Source organism: Primulina eburnea, chromosome 16 (assembly GCF_022965805.1).
Source record: "Primulina eburnea isolate SZY01 chromosome 16, ASM2296580v1, whole genome shotgun sequence".
NCBI lineage: Eukaryota > Viridiplantae > Streptophyta > Magnoliopsida > Lamiales > Gesneriaceae > Primulina > Primulina eburnea.
The window spans coordinates 2,599,436-2,623,312 of NC_133116.1; the positions used below are offsets into that span (position 1 = coordinate 2,599,436).

The 23,877-nt window shown below is 34.8% G+C and overlaps 3 protein-coding genes across 6 annotated transcripts; 1 reads left to right on the forward strand and 2 right to left on the reverse strand.

The window, feature by feature from the left end:
* Positions 1–2,392: 2,392 nt before the first annotated feature.
* On the reverse strand, positions 2,393–16,339 carry LOC140816643 (uricase). 3 transcript variants are annotated; one of them, XM_073176036.1, is made up of 9 exons: positions 16,021–16,339; positions 15,097–15,189; positions 13,987–14,062; positions 13,435–13,544; positions 13,001–13,092; positions 12,684–12,857; positions 12,490–12,583; positions 3,918–4,019; positions 2,393–2,411 (listed from the first exon to the last, which is right to left on the reverse strand). In XM_073176036.1, exons 1-8 carry the CDS (start codon positions 16,213–16,215, stop codon positions 3,936–3,938), a joined length of 918 nt encoding a protein of 305 aa, XP_073032137.1. In that variant the 5' UTR covers positions 16,216–16,339; the 3' UTR covers positions 2,393–2,411; positions 3,918–3,935. The 3 variants fall into 3 exon arrangements, with proteins under 3 accessions (XP_073032137.1, XP_073032136.1, XP_073032135.1); XM_073176035.1 differs by lacking the exon at positions 2,393–2,411 and adding an exon at positions 3,493–3,511; XM_073176034.1 differs by lacking the exon at positions 2,393–2,411 and having other exon boundaries at positions 3,731–4,019.
* A 1,103-nt stretch (positions 16,340–17,442) lies between these two features.
* On the forward strand, positions 17,443–20,886 carry LOC140817483 (uncharacterized). Of its 2 annotated transcripts, none has more exons than XM_073177194.1 (4): positions 17,443–17,629; positions 18,761–19,017; positions 19,601–20,046; positions 20,478–20,884. In XM_073177194.1, the coding sequence occupies exons 1-4, from the start codon at positions 17,517–17,519 to the stop codon at positions 20,733–20,735; spliced, it is 1,074 nt and encodes a 357-aa protein (XP_073033295.1). In that variant the 5' UTR covers positions 17,443–17,516; the 3' UTR covers positions 20,736–20,884. The 2 variants fall into 2 exon arrangements, with proteins under 2 accessions (XP_073033295.1, XP_073033296.1); XM_073177195.1 differs by lacking the exon at positions 17,443–17,629 and adding an exon at positions 17,694–18,469 and having other exon boundaries at positions 20,478–20,886.
* Positions 20,887–22,212: 1,326 nt separating this feature from the next.
* LOC140817285 (uncharacterized) lies at positions 22,213–22,980 on the reverse strand. Its single transcript, XM_073176926.1, has one exon. It carries the CDS (start codon positions 22,978–22,980, stop codon positions 22,213–22,215), a length of 768 nt encoding a protein of 255 aa, XP_073033027.1.
* Positions 22,981–23,877: the final 897 nt, after the last annotated feature.

Sequence of the window (23,877 nt, forward strand, 5' to 3'; positions counted from 1 at the left end):
AGAATCGTGAAATATCTATCAATTACATTAATACTGGAAAAATATGGAACCGAAAAGATATAGAAGAAATTGATGATATATTTTCTTATAATGTGGCAATCGACATCATAAATGATAATGAAGATCATGAACCAAAATCTTTTGGTGAATGTAAAAATCGACAGAATTAGGTAAAATGGAAAGATGCTATCCAGGTTGAATTGGATTCGCTAAATAAACGTAATGTTTTTGGACCTATAGTCCTTACACCTGAAGGTGTAAAACCTGTTGGATACAAATGGGTTTTTATTCGAAAGCGAAATGAGAAAAATGAAATAGTAAGATATAAAGCTCGACTTGTTGCACAAGGTTTTTCTCAAAGGCCTGGAATTGATTATGAAGAAACGTATTCTCCCGTGATGGATGCAATTACGTTTCGGTATTTGATTAGCTTGGCGGTATCTGAAAATTTAGAAATGCGTCTTATGGATGTTGTTACAGCTTACTTATATGGATCACTTGATAGTAATATATATATGAAAATCCCTGAAGGATTTAAGATGCCTGAAGCACAAAGTTCAAAACCCAGAGAATGTTATTATGTGAAATTACAAAGATCATTATATGGGTTAAAGCAATCAGGTCGAATGTGGTATAATCGACTAAGTGATCACTTAATGAAAAAGGGATATGTAAATAATTTAATATGCCCTTGTGTTTTCATTAAGAAAACAACATCCGGATGCGTAATTATTGCTGTATATGTTGATGATTTAAACATCATTGGAACGAATAAGGAAATTCAAGAAGTTGTGTCATACTTGAAGGAAGAATTTGAAATGAAGGATCTTGGAAAAACCAAGTATTGTCTGGGTTTACAAATTGAACAAAAAGAATGTGGAATGTTTGTTCACCAGACAAATTATACAGAAAAGATCCTTAAACGTTTTAATATGGATAAAGCAAATCCTTTAAGTACTCCAATGGTTGTTAGATCATTAAACATAGAAAAGGATCCATTCCGTCCATGTGAAGATGATGAAGATATTCTTGGTCCAGAAGTACCATATCTAAGTGTCATCGGTGCCCTTATGTACCTTACAAATTGTACAAGGCCTGATATATCTTTTGCCGTAAATCTGTTGGCAAGATTTAGCACATATCCAACAAAGAGACACTGGAACGGAATTAAACATATATTCCGTTATCTACGAGGAACGACAGACTTGGGACTTTTGTATTCAAAAGATGCTAATTCAAGTATGATTGGTTATGCTGATGCTGGATACTTATCTGATCCACACAAGGCACGTTCCCAAACTGGATATGTATTTACTCGTGGAGGCACTGCAATTTCTTGGCGTTCACAGAAACAAACGCTCGTAACTACTTCATCAAATCATGCTGAGATTATTGCACTACATGAAGCAAGTCGTGAATGTGTGTGGTTAAAATCAATGACCCAACATATCCAAATCTCATGCGGATTATCATTCGATGAGAAACCTGTGATACTATATGAAGATAATGCTGCATGTGTTGCTCAAATGAAAGAAGGATACATAAAAAGCGACAGAACTAAACATATTCCTCCTAAGTTCTTCGCATTCACCAAGGAGCTTGAGAAGAATAAATGTATTGATGTTCGTCACATTCAATCAAGTGAAAACTCATCAGATCTCTTCACAAAGGCACTTCCTACGTCAATATTCAGAAAGCACATATATAATATTGGGATCCGCAATCTACGAAATTTGTGAAGAATTGTTCATGTCAACATCAGGGGGAGTTTACGTGACTGCACTCTTTTTCCCTTACTATGGTTTTTATCCCAATGTGTTTTTCCAAGTAAGGTTTTTAACGAGGCAGTACAAAACACGTAATGAAGACATCATCGTATCATGATCATCATCACAAGGGGGAGTGTTGAAATATTATTTAAAATGTGAAAAATATTTGTGTTGAAAATGTGAATGTTGAATGTTGAAAAATAGGTGTTGAATATTGAAAATTAGTGTGTGATGATGTAGGTAATGATGTATTTTATTTTTGGATTATGTGTAAAGATTTCCTATAAATAGATCTCTCATTTGTGAAGAAAATCACAATTGAGTAGAGAGAAAAATATTATAAAGTGTGTAGTTTGGTAAATTTTGAGAGTTTGAGATTTTTACTTTTTACCATAAATTTTTACTTTTTCACAACATTTATGATAATTTTGTCATTTTAAATGCACGTTATAACCCAACGTGTAACACAGATTATATATATAGTATGATCCTTATTTTTGTGATCAGGGTTGTCTTTTAAGTACTGTAAAGCTTGCGGCAAATGCTGAATCTGCGGTGCATCCAAATCAGGACCACTTGCTATTCCCATATACTCATTTCTATTATATCCGATCTTCCGTATGTTTCCCTCATTCGCGTCACCTGTGATTTTTAGTATGCTAATTATTTTTAATCAATAGTTGAAAATATATGTCTAAACGATGATTAGTTAACATGAAATGAAATTATCAGGTGGAATTCCTTACAAAATCATATGTTTGGAATGGAATAAGGGGTTTTTACCAAAAAATTGAACTTGAGGAATGTAATCCGGTAGATGATATCGGAGCGATCGATGTATTTTTTATGTTCATAGAGTGGGGAGATATTGGAGGAAAGGGGATGGTGTTTCCCCAAGAAAATGAGGAAGCAGAGGCCAAATTTGCTGCCCAAATCATTGTGTAAAAGAATAGAGACTGCAAATTGCTCGATGATATTATCAAGTCATGTGGAAACATACATGGTATAATGTAGAAAAAAGAGAGATTCAGATGATGAATGGGATTTGGCATGAAAGTGAAACTCAAAAAGTATATATAATCAATTCTATCCTCTTTTAGTTGTGATACACATTTTGAATGAGTTTAATGATGCAAAATAACTCTTGTAAGATTGTCTCACGAGTCAATTTTGTGAGACATATATTCTATTTAAGTCATCACTTATACCCTCAAAATATTGTTTTTTATTATAAATATGAACATAATTGACTGATTTCGCAGATAGAAAGATACTCTTGCGATAGTTAGACAAGTGAATTTAGTCGAAACTAGTGAATTTGTAAATATTTTCCGATAGCATACTTAATATTAGATAAATGTATTCTAATTTCTAATTAGTGTGACAAAAGGTCCGATTGATATTGATAGATGTATTAACAAAGAAATCGTGACAAAACATAGAGGAATAAGTCAAGAGGTTTTAATTTTTAAATATCAAATCGAACAATTGCCAAAAAAAAAAAATTAAAATGAAAGGTTATAAATATTTCTTGATTTGAAAAAAAAGGTTTGAGTGAAAATTTATTCAACTTAATCTATACTAGTTTTTGCGATATGTTAAATATAATATATAGTTTTTATTACACAACTAAAATATCCATTACATAGTTGAAAATAAGATTATAAGGAATTATTAAATTAAAACATTTACATTATGAATTACTTTTCAAGGATGGACTATCACTGAATTTCACCCGGAACCTAATGAATGCAAGAAAACACAATAGTCTTATTGAAAAAGAATGTATTCGTAGCACCAAATGATCCGATGAAAACGACAGGAAACAAAAACGTTGCACACAATCAATTTGACAATGAAAATAAATTTAGAGAATGCCAAAATCGGATTCAAAATTAATTGCAACTGAAAGAAATTTAAAAACACCAAAACATGGTAATTGGGGTGGGGGAGTCGGAATATAGAAGTTAGAGCAGGCCATTTTCTTTAATAAAAATCACATTTTTTACCCTCCCAACTGTTGTAAATATTCTGAAGCATGTCTAAATTAACATATTTTAAAACTGAGTGCATGAAAAAAAGAATGAGCACCAGGAAGAAGTACTTAAGGAAAATGGATCGTTTTTATTGGTATTTCAGGAGATATACCTATAATTGATAGAAATTTCACATCTTGGACGAGATGCGGCTCAAACTAGCTTCAATAGTTCCATGGGGTTCGTCTGTTGGTAAATATACATCGTCTTCAAACTGCAACAACAATCACCAAATTTGTGAACCATCAGCTCTTTCCTCCAAGTTTGGATATGACCAAGGTGTTGAAAATATGGACAAGCAAAATTGATAAGAAAAAGTAAGAAAAAAAACTACTTGGATGTTTGATTCTTTGTCCGCTTGACAGTTCTTTTTATTTGAACAAAAAACTAGGTGATAGTGATTCCAACAAAAGCTTTGAACATATGGCAGCAATCTATACTACTCCTTTCAAATTTTTTTTTTTTTGATCTACTGGGTGGGGATACCAATTACAATGTATCTATTTTATTATCACTCTACGGCATATGGCCGGTCCTAGTCTGTCTTCTTCCATTATCTCCTTCAGTCTTGGCGGAGGGTCTTCGATAATGCTCCATCCTCGATCATGTTCAAGGGATGCCGATGCCAAAAAGTCTGCTGCTCTATTCTCCTCTCTATAGATATGATGTACTTTGACTTCCCAATCTTTAGCAAGTAGGTTCTTGCATCTTGATACTAAGTTGAGCGATGACGAGTATGGTGTCCCTGCGCTTTGTATCCATTTTACGACTATCTCAGAATCACATTGTAGCATAACCTTTTTATGTCCTAGCTCCCAAGCTATTTCAAGTCCTTTGTACACTGCTCATAGTTCTGCTTCCTCGGTTGTACAATTGCCAATGTTATGGATGAACCCTACGATCCAATCTCCAAATTCGTTTCTCAGGAGTCCTTCTCCACCTGCCCTTTGGTTTTGAGATGTAACACTCCCATCCACATTCAGTGCGCACCAATCCTTTGGTGGCGGATAGAGCTGTCAATATGAGCTGGGCCCGCTGGGTTGGCCCAGCCCGACAATAAAATTTAATGGGTTGGGTTTTTATTTTGTTGGCTCATTTTAATTCGGGCCTAAACGGGCCCAGCCGCTCGGGCTGTGGGTTGAATTGGGCCTAACCCGATGGGCTCGGGTTAGCCCATGGCCCATGATTAAATTTATCCTACATTATGGGAAAACTTCCTATTCTACCGAGAAACCTAATTTTCTCCAAAGCTTCTTCCTGTTCGGCTGTTCCAGAGGGCCCTCACTCCTCGCCGGCGGCCTACTGCACCAAAATTATTTACTAAAGACTCTTGATCCATCTAAAGGTATTCCATGAAATGATGTTTTATTATTTAGTTTTGGGCTACGCAGGGTGAAAGGAATTGTGGTGGAATAAAGATTTTGTGAATCATCGAAACATTTCGAAGAGTTTTTAAAAGATTGAGATGCCTTACGGAGGATATTTGTTGATCGATTTATTATTTGTTAATTATAATATCAACTAATTTTAGCTTATAAATGATGTACAAAAAACTGAAATAACAGGAGACATTTAAGGTTTTAAGAAATAAAAATTGGGATGTGTTCTGTACTTCTGTTTCGGTATTTTCTCCCCGCTTTTACTATTGATATTTATAATTTTTGGATCATCATGTTTTAATAAGGATGCAGGTTTTAATAAAATTGGATTGATCTGTGATTAGAATAAATGTACATCATGTTAAGAAATGAACAAAGCCATGGCACCGGTAATAAGCCTTAAGCTAACAAATGGAATTACTCACAATATTTAATAAAAAATTAACACTTATATTTCAGACAGGGAATACAAGTTTTTTGGGTTTTTATTATTAATATAAAAAATAAGTAATTTTAAAATTAATGTGGAAGGTAGAGTTTGGTAGCCTACTGGCAGCTTTTTATTTCTTTTTGCAATTCGTTTTTTTTTCTTTTTGGACTTAAATGCCACATTCCTTATTTAATAAAATTTATATTCCAAGTGATAAATCTTACTGTTGTTGGTCTGGTAAAGCATTTCCTGATGATGAATGGACCTAAAATAAATGTATTTGAGGTGTATCTTTGTTTGATTCAAATTTTGTTCTAAGCATGTTTCCTGTTCGGCTGTTCCTATAGAGTTGAAGTTTCAAATTTTAGAATATTTACAAAAACGAAATTGACTTAATAAAATTTCTCTTTTGGCAGTTACTTGCACTTCCCCATATGAACTCACTCACTGTTGAAATGGACGTTTCTTCTCAAACTCAAACTGCCGATGTGGATGTTGATGAACTGAAAAATCCTAAGAATGATGAGGGTTCAACTAAACCAAAAAGACGTAGAGAAACTTCTGATATTTGGATGTATTTTAAGAAAATCAAAGGGATTGATGGTTTAGGTAAAGCTGAATGTAATGGATGTAAAAAACAGTATCAATGTGGGACTAAACAACATGGAACTTCTACGTTGTGGCGTCATCAGAAAACTTGTAGCAAATTGAAGTTCCATGATGTAGGACAAATGATTCTTGATCAAGATGGGAAGATGAGGTCTAAGAAAATAGACCAAAAAATTGCACGTGAATTATTGGCTTGTGCAATCATTAGACATGATTTATCATTTTCGTTTGTTGAGTATGATGGTATTAGAGCTTGGATGAAATACATAAATCCCGATGTTCCTTGTATTTTTAGAAACACTCTTGTTTGTGATATTAAAAGAATCTATTTGAGGGAAAAAGAGAAACTTAAGCATGTTTTGGCTACTATTCAGAATAGAGTTTGTTTAACTTCGGATTTGTGGACGTCGTGCACTAGTGAGGGTTATATTTGCTTGACTGCTCATTTTGTTGATAATGATTGGAAGTTGAATAGTAAAATTCTTAGCTTTTCTCATATGCCTCCACCACACTTAGGAGTTGAATTAGCAGCAAAATTATTTGAATTTTTGAAGGAGTGGGGAATTGAGAAAAAAGTTTTTTCTTTGACATTGGATAATGCATCTAGTAATGACAACATGCAAGTTAATTTGAAAGAGCAACTCTCTTTGCATGATAGCTTATTGTGTGACGGTGAGTATTTTCATGTTCGTTGTTCTGCTCATATATTGAATCTAATTGTCCAAGAAGGTTTGAAAGTCGTTGTTGTTGCTTTGAATAAAATTAGAGAGTCAGTCAAGTATGTTAAAGGTTCGGAGACTAGGATGAAGAAGTTTCAAGAATGTGTACAAGCAGTCGGTAGCATTGATACTAATATTGGCTTGCGATTGGATGTGTCTACTCGTTGGAACTCGACATATTTAATGCTTGATAGTGCCATCAAGTATAAGAAAGCTTTTGTTTTCTTTCAATTCAATGACAAGAATTATAAATTTTGTCCTTCAAGTGAAGAGTGGAAAAGAGGAGAAAAAATATGTGAGTTCCTTGAGCCATTTTATGACACTACCAATTTGATCTCCGGTTCTTCTTATCCTACATCAAATTTATATTTTATGCAAGTCTGGAAGATTGAAGTTTTGTTAAAGGAAAACTTAATGCATGAAGATGAGGTGATAAGTGATATGTGTAAAAGAATGTTGGGAAAGTTTGAAAAGTATTGGACACAATATAGCATGGTGCTTGCATTTGGAGCCATTCTTGACCCACGGATAAAGCTTTCGATGTTGGAGTTTTTTTATTCTAAGGTTGAGAGTGATTTTGTTAAATGTCTAGAGAAGATAGAACTTGTGAAAGCAAATTTCTATAAGCTTTTTGATTAATATTCTAAGACTGACAATGCAAGTTCTTCACGACCACGATCTTCTTCTAGCACACAAATTGCTCCCCAAAGTGCAGGAGAAGGTAAAGGAAAGAGCAAAAGCATTTTTTATGTAAGTATTCTAATACTTTTTTTCTTGTATCATTTAACTGGTTTATATTTTCATATCATAATTATTGCAATTAATATAGGAAATGATGGCATATGAGAGCCAGACAATTACAAATGTTGGAAAATCTCAAATTGATCTTTATTTGGAAGAGCCAAAACTTGAATTTGCATATCATCAAGATTTGAATGTTTTGGAGTACTGGAAGGATAAAAAACATCGGTACCCCACCATAGCAATGATGGCATGTGATGTTTTGGCTATTCCAATTACTACTGTTGCATCAGAATCAGCTTTTTCCATCGGTGCTCGTGTGCTTACCAAGTATAGAAGTTGTACACTTCCTGAAAAAATTCAAGCTCTTATTTGCACTCGAAATTGGTTGCATGGTTACGTTGGTAATTTCGTTTGCAAATTTGTAGTTTGTTGTTGACTTAGTTGATAAATTAGTTTATTATTATTTTAATTTTAACCACATTCGTATTTTTGTATTTTAATGTTGATCAAGGTAATGAAGACGACACAAGTGTTAAAACAGCGTTGTCTAATCAGGGATCAAATGCTGATATTGATAAAGGGGGAGAGGATGAAGATGGAGGAGAAGAATTTGATATGAATGATTTCATGATTAATGAAATTTAAAAAATTGTATTGTTTTTTTTGTTTAGTTTGATGAACTTTAATTTCTTTGAACTAACTTTTTAGCACTTTGTTCGTTTATTTTACTGTCAATTGTGGCATTTCATGTTTTAACATTTACTAATCTTTGGATTCTTTGACCACCAACAACCCTTTTTTATTCAGATTACAGCACAGCGTTTTTTGTCAATTGTTTTGGGTGAACTACAGTATGCAAAACTAAGCAAATGTATTGAAATTGTTTAGATTTTTTTAGACCCGTGGGTTGGCCCAACCCAACCCACGGCCCATCTTTTGGTGGGCTGGGCTGGGATTTCCCGACCCACCAACCCAATCGGGCCGGCCACTTCTCAACCCGAGTCAGGCCGACCCAACCCGACACGGGCCGGCCCGATTGACAGCTCTAGTGGCGGAGTCCACTTGATGTATTGATCTTTGTAGACGTTCAAATTATTCGACAAAACCCTTCTTGTAGAGAAAGCAGCCCTAATGTCCCAGTATTGTTCCTTAATCCACCGAACCTTCATTCTAGTATCCATCTTCTTACCATTGAACGCATATTCATTCCTCCATTTCCAGATCCACCAAATTGCAATCGCAAACATGTTTTTCCATTCTATTTTACCGTCTTTGTGTTTATTATTTGAAAGGTTTCCCCTCAACCAGTCATCAAAGTTTCTACTCAAATCCACTTTATTCTTACCTGGTGATATCAACTCACGCCATATGCCTCTTGCTTCAGTGCATTTGCGGAATATATGATCCACATTTTCAGTTTCATGTAGGCATATAGCGCACCTACCATCCATCGTAAATCCTCTCTTTACTCTGACATCGTTACTCATGATCTTCTTATGGCGTACAAGCCATAATAGAGCGCGCATACGGTTAGGTACTTGCAGTTTCCAGATGTCATTCCAGGTATGTTCTTTTCCTTGGTTCGATGAGTTATTGATCATGTCATAAGCTGATTTTACTGTGAAGTGTCCGTTGTTGGTTCCTCTCCAACATCTACTGTCCTCTACATTATCATCGTCCATTAAGGAGTACGCTGCCAATTTGTTCTCTATCTCGAGAGGCAGGATTCCTTCTAAAGCTTGCCAGTTCCATCCTTCTCCTTTTATCCAATAATCGTGGACTTTTTTGGTTGCCTCTTCTCTTGTGATATCTTTGATCAAGACCTTTTGTAAGGGATCCTCAATCAACCACCTATCCATCCAAAATAGAATAGATTTCCCGTTTCTAGCTACCGCTTTACTTCCTTCATCCAGCTTCGCTGCTACTTTAGAAATACCCTGCCATGCATTCGATGCGCCCTGTTTAGCTTTTATGCTCTTGTAGCTGTCAGCATTGCAACTGTATTTTCCTTGCAGGACTTTTGTCCATAGATTGCCTTTTTCCTCCATAAGTCTCCAACCCAGTTTCATCATGAGTGCCGCATTCATTTGACTTAGGTTTCTCAAACCCAATCCTCCATTATTTGTTGGTTTGTTCACTGTCTCCCAATTGACCAGATGACACTTTCTCTCCCCAAGTTTTCCGCCCCATAAGAAGCTTCTGATAATTCTCTCCATTTCCGAACATAGGCCTTTCGGTAGTAAGCATGTTTGCATCGTGAAAACCGGAATAGCATTAAGAACTGACTGAATTAACACTTGCCTTCCTGCGAGGTTTAAATATTTAGTTTTCCAGCCCTCGAGTCTTGACTTTACTCTCTCCAGTACTTGTTTGAAAAGGCTTCCCTTGGCTCTTCCATGTAGCAAAGGTACCCCAAGGTATCTCCCCAAATCATTAGTTAAAGGAATTCCTGACATGGAGGACAGATTCCTTGCCACTTCATCGTCCACATTGTTGGAGACATAAATACAGGATTTCGATGTGTTAACTCTTTGTCCTGAACTTGAGCAAAATTTGTGTAAGCATTCAAGAATGACATGTATTTGTTCGTTTGAAGCCTCCGCAAATAAAACCATGTCATCTGCAAAGAAGAGATGTGAAAGAGAAGGTCCATTTCTGGATATTCTGATAGGTTTCCATTCCCCTCTATCCACTGCTTGGCAAATAATGTGGCTTAATCTCTCAATACACATTACGAATATGTATGGAGAGATTGGGTCCCCTTGTCTAATACCTCCTGTAGGTTTGAACCATTCCAGTTGTTCTCCATTCCAGGTGATCGAGAATCTGCTGGAGTTAATGCAACTCATGATATTACGAGTCCAATCTTGGTTGAAGCCTATGTCAATAAGTGTTTCTCGTATAAGCTCCCATGAAAGTCTGTCATAAGCTTTTTCTAAATCTATCTTTATAACCATATATCCTTTCGCCCCCTTTTTCTTTCTCATCGAGTGTAAGATCTCTTGGTAGATTAGATGTTGTCCGTGATTTGTCTCCCTGGGACAAAGCTGCTCTGAAAAGGGCCTATGACATCTGGCATAAGTCCTTTAAGTCTATTTGTCATGGCCTTAGAAAGGATTTTATAAGTTACGTTGCATAAGCTAATTGGTCGAAGCTGGGTTATCTTCTCCGGTTTCTCGACTTTAGGTATTAGCGTCAGTAGAGTATCATTGACTCCTTGGGGGATAGTACCCGTCTCGAAGAATTTGAGTGCAAAATTACAGATAGATGCACCCACTACAGACCACATTTTCTGAAAAAAACCAGCTTGAAGGCCATCGGGGCCTGGAGCTTTAAATGGAGGCATGTCAAAGAGGGCTTGTTTTAGTTCTTCGATGGAAAATGCTCCCTGGATGCTCTTCATTTTATTATCATCTACCCTTGGGAATAGGCCTTTCTGCAGAGAAGAAGGATTATCACTCGAGCTGGATTGGAACAGTGAGGTAAAGTAATCTTGTGCTAGTCTCTTGATCTCTTCCTTATCGGTTATCCATTGTCCATTATCATCCTTGAGGGCATTTATCTTATTTCTGCTGCATCGTACAAGGGTGGAGGCGTGATAGTATTTGGTATTTCTGTCTCCTGATAATATCCATTCCTCCCTCGATTTTTGGAACCACATAAGTTCTTCTTGTTCTAGTACTTTGTCCAGATCTTTCCTAAGCTTGTATTCCAGTTTCAGCAAACCTTGCCTGGGGTTTCGATTCATGCTTCTTTGGATGCCTTCAATTCTAGCTATAAGCTTTCTTTTATTCTTGTGAATGTTTCCAAACGTTGTTCTATTCCATTCGGGCAGAACCTTCGACAAATTTGCAATATTTACTTCCATCTTTTGCCTCTCATCCCATTCCTCCTTGATTACCTTTGGAAACTCTTCATGAGTGAGCCAAGCTGCTTGGAGTCGAAATGGCCCCCTACTGGCTGGTTTTCTCTTGTCTTGTAATTGTATTAGTAAAGGGCATGATCTGATTGGATGATAGGTAGATGGATAACATGATGATCTGGAAACATTTCCTTCCATTATAAGTTACACAAGCCTCTGTCTAATCTAGCACTTTTATAAGTATTAGCGCTTATTAACATTCCATCTTGCAAAACTTCCCCTATTAAGATACTGAATATTTTCCTTCCATGAATGACGAAGTCATCTTAGAAATGTACGTAGTACCTAAAAGCCAATAAGACATGTATCTAGGCTCAAGGCACGATGAAACTTAGTCCTTGTACCTGGACACAAGTCAAGCTGCAGCCCTTCTATGAAACAAACACTTGAGCCATGGACCACGATCCTTGGTGTTTTCAAAAGACAGATGCTTTCTAATTGCGTCTTAAAAGGACATTCATTTTTTGCTCGAAGGCTAATAAATTTTTGTTCATGGTTACCTTTAATAATGTGTAAAAAGTATACAATGGAAAAAATGTAATAATTTTTTTACAAATATTTGATTTCCAGTACATTATTCCTTAGTTCGCCTCACTTCAATAAAAACATGTGCCCTACGTCTTAGACATTACTTATGAGTGTCATACTTGAACCAATAGTAAATATGGTTATGTAGAAATTAGAATGATACAGATGTTAACATTGGGATCTGTATAGATTCCTAATATTCACAGTAACATGACAAGTGTAGAATAAAATTCAAGAAATAACATGCTTCACCAAACTCTGCAAAGTTATGGCTTCCAGTCACAAGGAAGAGTCACAAGGCTATTTCAAAATATATTTTGCTCTGTTATGCTGCTATTAAAAGAAAATTCTACCTGAACCATAACTGGGTTATCTTTGCTAGATAATTTGGCAGGCAGAAAGTGGATATTTGGCATTTTCAACTGCACTGATGATATATCAGGAAACCTGAAACAAAAATTTATCTAAGATTCAATATATTTATGCATACACATGTTGGGGTTCAACTCAATGGGGTGGGGGCATAGGTGGGAGAGATAGAGAGGACCTGACAAGAATTGCGTTTGCCATATGATAGAGAGTACTCTGAACAGATGGACTGTACACTCCATCCTTAGGAGGACCAAAGAAAGTGTTCACCAATACAGTTTTTACATCCATATATCTCTCTGTGAAGTAGAACTTTTTTAGAGGGATACTTGCTAGAGCATTGAAAGGATACCTGAATTAAAAAATAATCTTGTGTTAAACATGATAGAATCCTACAACTTACAAAAGCTCAGGCGGGCACATAAACAAAAACTGGACATATGACTTACAACTCCAGATCTAAATTTCGTAATTAATATATACTGTGTTAATTACCTCCAAGAAGCTGTGACCTCCGTTGCCAACATCCTCTCTCGTGTGTCAGGCAATATTGTGTACTTGTCTCTTATGAATCCTTCAAAACCTGACTGTCGAACAGTCAAATTTGGAATGAGAGTCAAATAGGGAAATCAGTCAAATAAAATCAAGCTCCAAATTTACAACTCCAGGTGAAATTGCAATGTTATAGTCAGATCACTTTTTGGGACGAATGATCATTACTGCTGACATCTTTTTCATGATATATGAGTGCTCTGAATAAAAAGATCTTGATGTGGCTAAAAAGGGTTGCATGAAAAAAAAATGGTCACTAGAAGTTCTTCAGAAGACAAACGACAAAGACGATGTTACTCAGCAAAAAATAAAAGGTCTGAGCAGATTAGGCACAATTGCACAAATGTTGAAAGATTTTTAATTTTACAATAACTCACTTTGGTTGTTTTCAGTAAGGCCAATCCTTCAAGACCAGAAACCACTTGGACTTCACCAGATTTCTTTATCATGACTTCAGTCGTGTGCTTCTCTGATCCGAGCTTAAAACCTTAAGATGAGATATCATTGACGCTCGTTAAATGAAATTCTTTGATCTCCCCCATATCCTCTCACCTTCAGCAAGCACACTCCATAAAACATTCCCGTCCCATCCCAATAGCAAAAAAAAGTGGGAAGAAGTTAACATTTTTCATTAAAATATTGACAGAAGTGTTTTTATTTTAAAGCAGAAACCAAGAGATTTTTTCATTTGAAAAGTTAATAAACAAGCCTTGGAGTCTAAAGGATTAGGATTTCGAGGAGTTTGTTTCAACTCTTGTCATTGTAAGAGAAATGGATATCAGAATAAATATTTTACAGGATGCATTGTGCAGTTTCAAATCCTCCTTGCAGCACCATTGAATCATGGTTCGTTGCTTGGGGATGATTGTTCATATGTGTCTTCTTTAATCAACATTAATCAATTCAAATAGTGCCCTAAATTAACTTACCATGTTCATGAGGTTGACCATTCACATAAATGCGCTCCCATGGCTTCTCGACTATTTTGATTATTGCAGCAGTGACCTACAACATTTACGAGATTAAATCCAGTGATCATACTGTACTGCCAAAAGCTATATTTTGTCCCATGGCCATTTAATAATGCGGGTCCTTGCAGAAAGATATACTGTTTCTATGCAGCAACAGTCACTGTAAATATGAAAACCCTTGACTTGACAAAATACTATAAGTAGCACGGGACAAGTAGAACTGCAAAATCACTTCTAAGGATGTCAATAATATCACGAAGACATAGAATAAGAAATGGATTACATGTTTTTAAGTGTACCCTGCTGCATTTTAGAGTCGAGCATAGGAAACAAGCCAAACAAGATCGCAGTAAAGCATTGGCAGCATATTACTTATCTGAAAGGACTGTTATGGTCTTACCAGGGATGGAGGTCTGAGGTCCAATGGATTTTAAGGTTCCAACCAATAAAGTATATCGAAGAAAGGTCAGGACCCATTTGGGTGGGTGGAAGAATTGGTTACTCAGCACGTGAATGATGAAAATGAGAAGAATAAAATGAAGGTTAATCAATACACTTCATATTTTACTTCATTCTTTTGCTTCTGTAGGATATTTGTCTGTGGATTGTTTTAAAAAATTGCAGGTTACTAGGAAGAAAGCTTGGGTGGTCATGTCATATTAAATTTTAGAAATGGTAAACAATGCTTTGCTAGCTCATATCATAAATAGGAGAGAAAATTACAAGGCAAAAGGAAAAAGAAAGAAATGGGGAATAGAAAGAGTGGAATTTAATCCTTTGACTAGTCTATCAATTCATTAGTCTTATACACAACAATTTTTCCATCCCTTCTAAACTGACTCACTTGAAATCCAAAAATCGTTTTAGCAAAACACTTTATTCATACAAAGGCATTTTCAAATCTTGCTGAAATCTCCATATTCATGCGCTCAACAACTGTGAATAATCCCAAACCATTACTTTCAGTCAAAAGCAATTCCAGCCACCTTCATTGTGGTTCTTTACCGAACCGTCTGACTATGCAGGCAACAATTAACTGCACTGGAAACAAACTTTTACTAGAACTACCTGCTGATAAAAGGAGGTAAAGTGCTTGCCAAGTATAATAGCAAAGTCCTCCACTGAAAGTTGTTCGTTGCATTCTTTAGCTTTCACATATACCTGCATCACGGTCTGATAGTCAGTATCCAAGAGACAAAGGAATAAGGAAATCAATAATGGCGTTGCAACTAAAGTTACAGAACATCCTGAGATTATCCATCCTGTGATGGACATGAAAGTATCATAAAAAAATTGCATGACCGCGTCTTACAAGCTAAGAAAAGCACAACATACTAGCAATAAGTCAACTCAGGAGGGGACTCAAAGAAATAACAAAACTCGTGAGTTTAAAAGTTGAAAGAAGTACATAAAAAATAAGCTAACAACAAACATCAAAAGCTGTTGCATTTACATAAGGAATCACACATGCTCTTCTTCTGAATCTCTACGGTGATACAACCGAATGTAAAGTGTCCGAGTCAGGTTGAGGAATGCATCAAATGACAGGAGATATGTAAGACTTTAAAAAGCCTCTTTTTCTTCCCATCTCTTTCTGCTAATTATTATAAGATCATACTGCAACTCCACTCTCGAGTGCAAGGTATAGGGATTCAGCTGATATCCAAAACACAGACACACACACATAGATATTTCCTAGAAAAACCATGAAATTTCCCGCTGTTGGCCATCTTCAGGAGTGTCAACTCTAACGTCTATATGAAAAAAAGTTCAGTTTCCTGATACAATAATCCAACCCAGAAAAATTGTTAGCCAGACATGAAAACATATATAAGTAAAGCCAGTCGCTCGCTTAACATGAACCAAATTTCCAAGCAAATCAAATCAATAATAAAAGAAACTCTCCAGAAATCCTGAATTACATAGTGCACGATCATGAAGAGACATCTGATTCGTATATGAAAAAAACAGTGAACAGATCAATCGAATTACGGTGTTTTTCATGGTATCCGTGGCCACGATATCGGAATTGTCCCCACTAGTATACGCGGGGATGCAATCGGAGACGAGACTGATGCTGACGTTCCATTCAACGAAATGCTGAGTTCCGCTGCCTGGTTGTTTCCAAATCCTTCCAACTCTCACTCTCGATTTTCCGTGTTTCTGCTCGAATTTCAGACCCACCATTTTTAGCACAGAGTTAAAAGAGGTAAACTAACGATGGAGGCCGAGATTAGGCTTCGATCGATTATTCAGTCTCCGTGACCGTATATTCGATTTTCTCAATCAGTCTAGCATCTAGTGGTTTATCCTAATTAGCATAGTGTTGTTTTTGTAACTGGAAAAATACAAAATATTAATTTTTTCGGATATAATGGGATTATCATAAAATTAACTTTAAGATAATATCATATTAGCTTTTGTGTAATGAAAAATAATTAATTTTCAATTCATCATTATCACTTTTCGATATTTACTAACTAAATTTTTGGATTAATACAGTAGTATGTAAATCACTGTAACCATTGAATCGTAATAGATAATCACAAAAATTTTGCCCGACAAAGTGTTGCCAGAAAGAAATCTAACTTATAATTATTGATCACGCGTTTATCTAATTCTCAACTCAGACACTTGTGATATCCAATGGGTTTCTTACTGATGTTTTGTATATGTACATTGAATTGAAATATAGTAAAGTAGTCTAAATTCCATTCATGTAGATTTTTATTCTACTAGGATGGGAGGAGTCTTTTTGTTCCATGTAATGTGTGAACTTTTCTTGCAGACATATTGGAGAAGGAAGAAGATTGCCAAGCCCACGGTTCTACTGGAGGATCAGATGGCGACGCCAAACCAAAAACGTTTCTTTATAATCACTATTTATCTATTTTATTAATAAATAAATAAAAATTAAAAGTAATAGAAATCACCCGATCCAAATCCGATCCAAATGAATACCCTACACTTGAATAGGTAGAGTCGAATCACCCGCCAAACCTATTCAACCGTCTATTTCAGCCTAATGACGGCTAAAGTACCTTATTTCTTCCAAATTTATCTTAATCTATTGGGGTAAGGTCCAAAAATTTGTTGTGCAATTTTTCCTTTATATTTCTCTTGAAGCCTTTACTACCCATTTGTTTTCAATTCATGTTTCAAGCATTAAATAAGATAGTGATTTTAAATATTTTAAAAATATATATTATGAATTTTTATTTTACAAATTTTGTAAATTTGAAAAAAAAAACACATTTGCAGGCACTTATTTAAATCATTTTTAAATATTTAAGGAATTAATTGTAAGATATAATATCTCATAAAAGAAAAAAAAAGAATTTAAAACATTCTAGTAAAAGGAAAATCAATGCATTGTGGAAAATCATAAATGCTGTCCGTTAAAATTTATGAACCTGTATGCACTTGCATAATATTGTGTGATAATCGTCGAGGAGAAGGGTGTAATTAACTTAGTTTTGGCGTGAGAAATGGAGCGCTTGGTCGGAGAAAAGAAAAGGGTGGTGGTGGTTGGCGGCGGAGCTGGCGGCTCGCTCATCGCCAAAACGCTTCAAAACGATGCGGATGTTTTCCTCATCGATACGTCAGTCTTCTATCTTTCTTCGATCCCTTTTCACAATTTTTTTAGCTCTTGGGGTCGCAATGTGGTGCGGTTGATTTGTTTTAGCTGGCATATCTTCGATCAGTTTTTGCCTCGATGAGGGTCCGGCTACCGGGATATGATAAAAGAGCCATTTTTATGTGCGTGTGTGTGTTTGGTGGCAAATTGCGTATCAAGTTTTTGATGAGAAATTTCGATATAGTGGCTTTTCTTGTATATATTCATGTAATGTGAAGGACACAATCCCTTTTATATGGATAGATCTGTTTAAATTTGGTCTTGGATAGCTCACATCCAAGATGTGTATAATTTTGAATCATGGGAAGCTGAGGAATGTTCGAATTAGAAATGAGAACGAATATGAACTATGAAGCAACTGAAAGGTTATTGAAGCAAAACATACTTTATGCGTTTAGTGAGTTTGAGCACACTGACATGTTTGACTAATGTCATGGTGAAAATTGCCTCTGGGATACGGTTTTTTGTATTGGCTTTTGATTATTTTGCGATACTTTTGAGGTTTTAGTTGAATATGTACTATGTATTTAAATTGAACGTACCCGTAGGTTAGGTTGCATGTCTGCTTTCATCAAACTATTCTGTGTTGCGTTTTCCATATTCAATAAACTTGATACAGTAGAAACTGAGCCACTGCTGATGAAGTAGAATGATGCACCATAACCTTGTGTAATATTAGCGGCTCGATTTGTTTTGTACAAAAGCATTAAACTCCGTGACTTCATCTTGATAAACTGTCTACATTTTGGTATTGTGACTTATATAGATACATATACATATGTGGGGAAAATGCAGCAGCATAAGGTAATCAATTTTCTTAGATGGTTGATTCAGTTATTTGTCTATGCTCAGCAATAAAAAGCAGGAGTGGAACTATTCAGGGAGAATTTCTACATTCCTTTTTTTTTTCTCTCTGAAAGCGAATTTCTACACCTTTTGAATGTGCTGAAAAAAATGAATTCTGACTAAAATCAGTGGAATAACTTTTTGCTGTTGAAATTCAGTTTTTTCTCCGAGTGGTTTGTTTTCTTATTTTTCTCCAGCTGTAACCTGTAAAGAGTTTGGTTTCATTCGATTAATCGAAATAAATTATAGGAAGGAATATTTAGAGATGCCTTGGGCAAGTTTGAGAGCAATGGTCGAACCTTCATTTGCCGAAAGATCTTTGATCAATCACTCAGAATACCTTCCTAACGCTCAAATTATTACGTCTGCTGCAACTGGCATCACAGAAAATAATGTATTGACTGCCCAAGGGCTTTTAGTCGGTTACGATTATCTTGTCATTGCGACAGGCCATGTACACGCCGGTGGTTTTACAAAAGCTGAGAGGCTTCATTACTTCCAAGCAGGTGAGATTGATAAAACGACACAGCTGCGGGAGTGTGATTACTAGTTACTTCATATACGGCATGACACCAATTCAGTGCATGGCTTGGTCAAATCTACGTTCTACATAGCATACATTTCTGGATGAATCAAAATACATATGTGGGCTCTCCATGAAAAAAACATCTGGGATCCTCCTATATAAAGATGTGCAATATACAGGAGAATTTCTCCTGTTGTGGCATAAAATAACCTTTCGAAGAACTCCATCACGTTGCCTTCACTTGCATGCGTTTATCCCTCATTTTTAGTGAAATGTTATCCATTTAAGCCTATGATTTCCATTTGGACCTTGATACTATAATGTTCTCAAGTTGAGTACTGTTTATGTATGTACTAAGACTCTGGTCTAACATGATGCACTCATTCGTAATTTAATTTGACCGAGAAAAACTCTTAATGACATCCACAAAAATTTATTGCCTGCTGCATTTGAACAGCTAGTTGTATGATTCTCTCTTTGCATTATTTGAGATTCTTCATTTAAAATACACAAATTTTAATCGCTATTGCCTTTCTGGCTTCTGACTTTCCTGTATATTGCAGAGCAAGATAAGATAAAATCTGCCAATTCAATTTTGATTGTTGGAGGGGGGCCGACTGGTATAGAGCTTGCTGGAGAAATCTGTGTAGATTTCCCTGACAAGAAGGTAACACTGGTGCACCGAGGATCAAGGTTATTAGAATTTATTGGAGAAAAGGCGGGACAAAAAGCTCTCAATTGGTTGAGTTCAAAGAAAGTTGAAGTCATTTTAGGACAATCTGTCAAGCTGAACTCTCAGACTGATGGTGTTTATGAAACATCAGGTGGAGAGAAAATTGTAGCTGATTGCCATTTCCTTTGTGCGGGTGCGGGACTTGGCTCGTCGTGGCTAAAGGAGACCATCTTGCAAGATAGCTTAGACATGGGAGGGAGATTAATGGTTGATCCTAACTTGCGGGTCAAGGGCCACCCAAACGTCTTCAGCATTGGAGATATAACAGATATTCCAGTAAGTTTTTTTCCTCTTTTATGAAATATTATTATTTTTTATTTATAAGGGAAGTAATATCCTCAGATATATCCTGATAAAATTCAAGAATACATAATAAACCTATATTTACATTAACATGTCTACATTGGCAGGACAAGTATTTTTCTGATGAAGACCTTAATGTTTCTTATCCCACAAAGGCTCGTGGAATGTATTTATACTTGTAAATGTGGTCTGGCTTACTGCTAATAGAAATACCTTTGTTATTTAACGTTAGGATTTGAAACTTGAGTTGTAATTTTTTAAAATTATTGGAAATCAAATTAGAAGGGGATGATGAAAATTTCCTAAAAAGACTATCCCCTTTCCTCCCAATTTTCTGCAGTGTCTAGGATTACTGCCTATACTTGAATCGCTTTTTTTATAACTCCAAAACACTTACCTTGTAGGAATTAAAACTGGCATATTTGGCTCACAATCAAGCCTTGGTTGCTGCCAAGAACTTGAAGTTGCTAATGAGTGGTGGAAACAAAACTAATCTGTCTACCTACACGCCTGCTCCACCAGTGGCAATCGTTTCACTTGGACGAAGAGATGGGATTCTGCAATTTCGTTGCCTTACTCTTTCTGGGCGTATTCCTGGTATGATAAAATCTGGAGATATGTTTGTGACAAAATCACGTAAGGAGCTTGGTTTGAGTTCTTAGTTGATTCATATATAATAAGCTCTTTTCTTGATTTTTATATAATAAGCGCAGGAATCCTGGGTTTGATGAACTATTTCTCTGTAGTTTGACAGTCTGAAAGTGTTTAGAGTTTGTCATGCGGATACTCATGTCGCAAATTTAAGAATCTTTCTCATAATACTTTGTGCATCGATTAATTTAGATAATCTTTAATGATATTTGATTAACATCGGTTTTAATTAAAATGCAAAAACAATGTGAGACGGATCTCTTATTTAGGTTATTCATAAAAATGTATTATTTTTTATGCTAAGAGTATTACTTTTATTGTGAATATGAGTAGGATTGACCGTCTCACAGATTATGATCCGTGAGACGGTCTCACACACTCTAATTAAAATTATTTATCAATCTAAATAAATCAAAAATCAAAAGATAAAATATCATGACCACAAGCATGTTCACTTATAATATCATACATTTTTCAATACTTTTTTTTATTTTTTGTGTGATTTTTTTATAATTGCAACCCTCTTAAATCATAAAAGAATTTTTTTCATTCAAATATCAGTCATAAAGAAAAAACAATTAAAAATAACATAATAATAGATTTTATGAATGCACAGACCACAATTTACTCATCGACCACACATATCGATAATTAAACTTTTGGTCTTTGCAATTTATATATTTTTTAAAATTTTGGTTTTAGGTGACCGACGCAAATGCTGACATGAATTTCTAAAGAAAAACTTTCATGTATCGTGATTTTTTTAGAATATTATGTTGTCTTTCAAAAATCCATGTCAACACTACTCACAACCACCACATAAGCAATTTTCAATAGATAGACGGGACATCAGTCAATAAATGCCCAAAAATGAAAAAATAAAATAAATTATAGAACAAAAAATACAAATTCATTGTTAACACGACTAAAAGTCGAGAAGTGCAAATAACATGTCTTAAGACTTAAATTGTGATTTTCTCATATGTTTAATGATTCTCAACTAAAAGACTTTTAATTTTAAAAAAATATCATATTAATATTAAAATAAAACCACTACATTTTATTTATATTTATATTTAATTTTGATTTTTAAATTTTTTAACTTCTCATATACATGAAATTAGTTTACATTTCTCTAGAATTACATATTATGGACAATTAATTTTATATTAGAATTTTTTTTTTTTTTTGCAATTTTCTATTGATGACGATTAATCTCATGTTATTAAAATTTAAAATACTACGAATAAAACAGATATATGTAATAAAATATAAATTTAATTAAGAAGATAATACGTTAAATAATAGATAAAAATATTACAAGTAAAAGCTTTGATCTAACAAATAATAATAAATTATCTCTATAAATTCATATTTATAAGATTATCTCATAAATTAAATAAAAAAATAGAAATGGATTTCTTTTTTTATTTCCTTATTAATTTTTTCTATAAATAAAACTGAAAATAAATCATACTATATTAGAGTTTAAGCATTTTTGATTGCAAATGCCATGTTTCTGCTTGATGTATTCATGGTGTTATGATTACCAATGGCTCTCTGTCTTTCTTCTTGTACCACAAGAGCAAACACTCTACTGATCGGGGGCAAAGGATCAAGAAGCAAGATTTGACTTCTAACGTGATTGAATGAATCATTTAAACCCATAAGAAAAATCATGGTATAATCCATTTGAACATATTCTTCCAAGTTCTTGACTCCATCGCAACTACATTTCCCACAGCTACACATAGGCCTAAAATGATTCAATTCTTCCCAAATTGCTTTGATTTTGGTAAAGTAAACACTAACCGAGTCCTGATCTTGTTTGAGAGTAATCAAGTCTCTGCGCAATTGAAAAATTCTAGGGCCATTGCTTTGCTGAAAGCGATCCTTCAGATCGTTCCAGATTTCTTTTGCCGAGTCCGCAAATAAAATGCTTGCTGAGATATCCTTAGATACTGAATTTAGTAACCAAGAAATGACGATGTTATTGTTTCTGATCCACGCATTTAGCAAATCTACTTCCGAATCTGTTGGTTTGAGAATCGATCCGTCAACAAATCCCAGCTTGTTCTTGACAGAAAGAGCAATACGCATCGCTCTGCTCCATGACGCAAAATTATCCCTTGTGAGTGGCTGAGAAACGAGTACAAGTCCAGGATTATCAGAATAGTGTAGAAAATATGGACTGGAAGGATCATCAGATATCGATCGAATGGGTGAATGCCACACCGATGGATTTGAGTTCGCCATTGATATGAGATTTTAGAGGTCTGAAAAGAAGCCCGCCTTCGAACCGAAATGCAATTGAAAAATGTCTATTGAATCACCGATCAAATTCGAATCGTAGGCTGATGTTCATCACCTGAAAAAAATAAAAGCTCTGATACCATATTGCAGCTGATGAACGAAGAGAAAAAAGTATTTTTTGTATTCAGAAAAAGTGAAAAATGAGTTACAAGCATCTCTCATGTTTTATCTTCTGCATGCATGTGCTAATAACCGTTTCTAACTAACTCCAACTATCTAACTTCCAATCTATTTTGCTTAAACTCTAATATACTAATCTACAAATAAACGTTATAAAAATTTACAAAAGAACACCTAGAATTTACCTACTCTCAAAGTCTAATTTCATTTCAAAAGTTCCTATTTTAAAAAATATAATAATTGAATAGAAGTACTTTCATTAGGTGCCAATTGAGTGAGTATATTTCTTATTATTTGGTCTAGATTATACTCATTTTCATCTTTCATACATTTTTACAAAATTAAATGCGAATTTATAATATTGGTTAACTAATTTATTATTTTAATTTTTCATTCGTTTGTGTATATATATGACGGAAACCATTGAGAACATACTTAAGTGCATGAATTAATTCTTAATGAAAAATAATGTGAATTTTGAAGTATAAATGAATGGAAGAAACTCGAAAAATTGAGTGATTAAAATAGAAATGATGATAATAATAACAATAATTTCAAAATTATTTAAATAATTTATATATATATATATATATATATATATATATATATAAAGTTGATATTTACACTCTATTTTTGTTATTTGTATTTATTGTGAACAAACTTTAAATACAAAGTGAAATATAGATAATACAAAATAAAGTGTGAATACCAATTTATAAG

Excerpts from the sequence above, each read along its gene's own strand:
- LOC140816643 (XM_073176036.1), bottom strand. The coding sequence starts at position 16,215 with ATGGTGGGTCTGAAATTCGAGCAGAAACACGGAAAATCGAGAGTGAGA. Across the intron at positions 13,093-13,434 it reads CCTTACTGAAAACAACCAAA|TCAGGTTTTGAAGGATTCAT; the intron begins GTGAGTTATTGT and ends ACTGTTCGACAG. Across the intron at positions 12,858-13,000 it reads GAGGTCACAGCTTCTTGGAG|GTATCCTTTCAATGCTCTAG; the intron begins GTAATTAACACA and ends TTTTTAATTCAG.
- LOC140817483 (XM_073177194.1), top strand. The coding sequence starts at position 17,517 with ATGGAGCGCTTGGTCGGAGAAAAGAAAAGGGTGGTGGTGGTTGGCGGC. Across the intron at positions 19,018-19,600 it reads GCTTCATTACTTCCAAGCAG|AGCAAGATAAGATAAAATCT; the intron begins GTGAGATTGATA and ends TGTATATTGCAG. Across the intron at positions 20,047-20,477 it reads GAGATATAACAGATATTCCA|GAATTAAAACTGGCATATTT; the intron begins GTAAGTTTTTTT and ends CTTACCTTGTAG.
- LOC140817285 (XM_073176926.1), bottom strand. The coding sequence starts at position 22,980 with ATGGCGAACTCAAATCCATCGGTGTGGCATTCACCCATTCGATCGATA.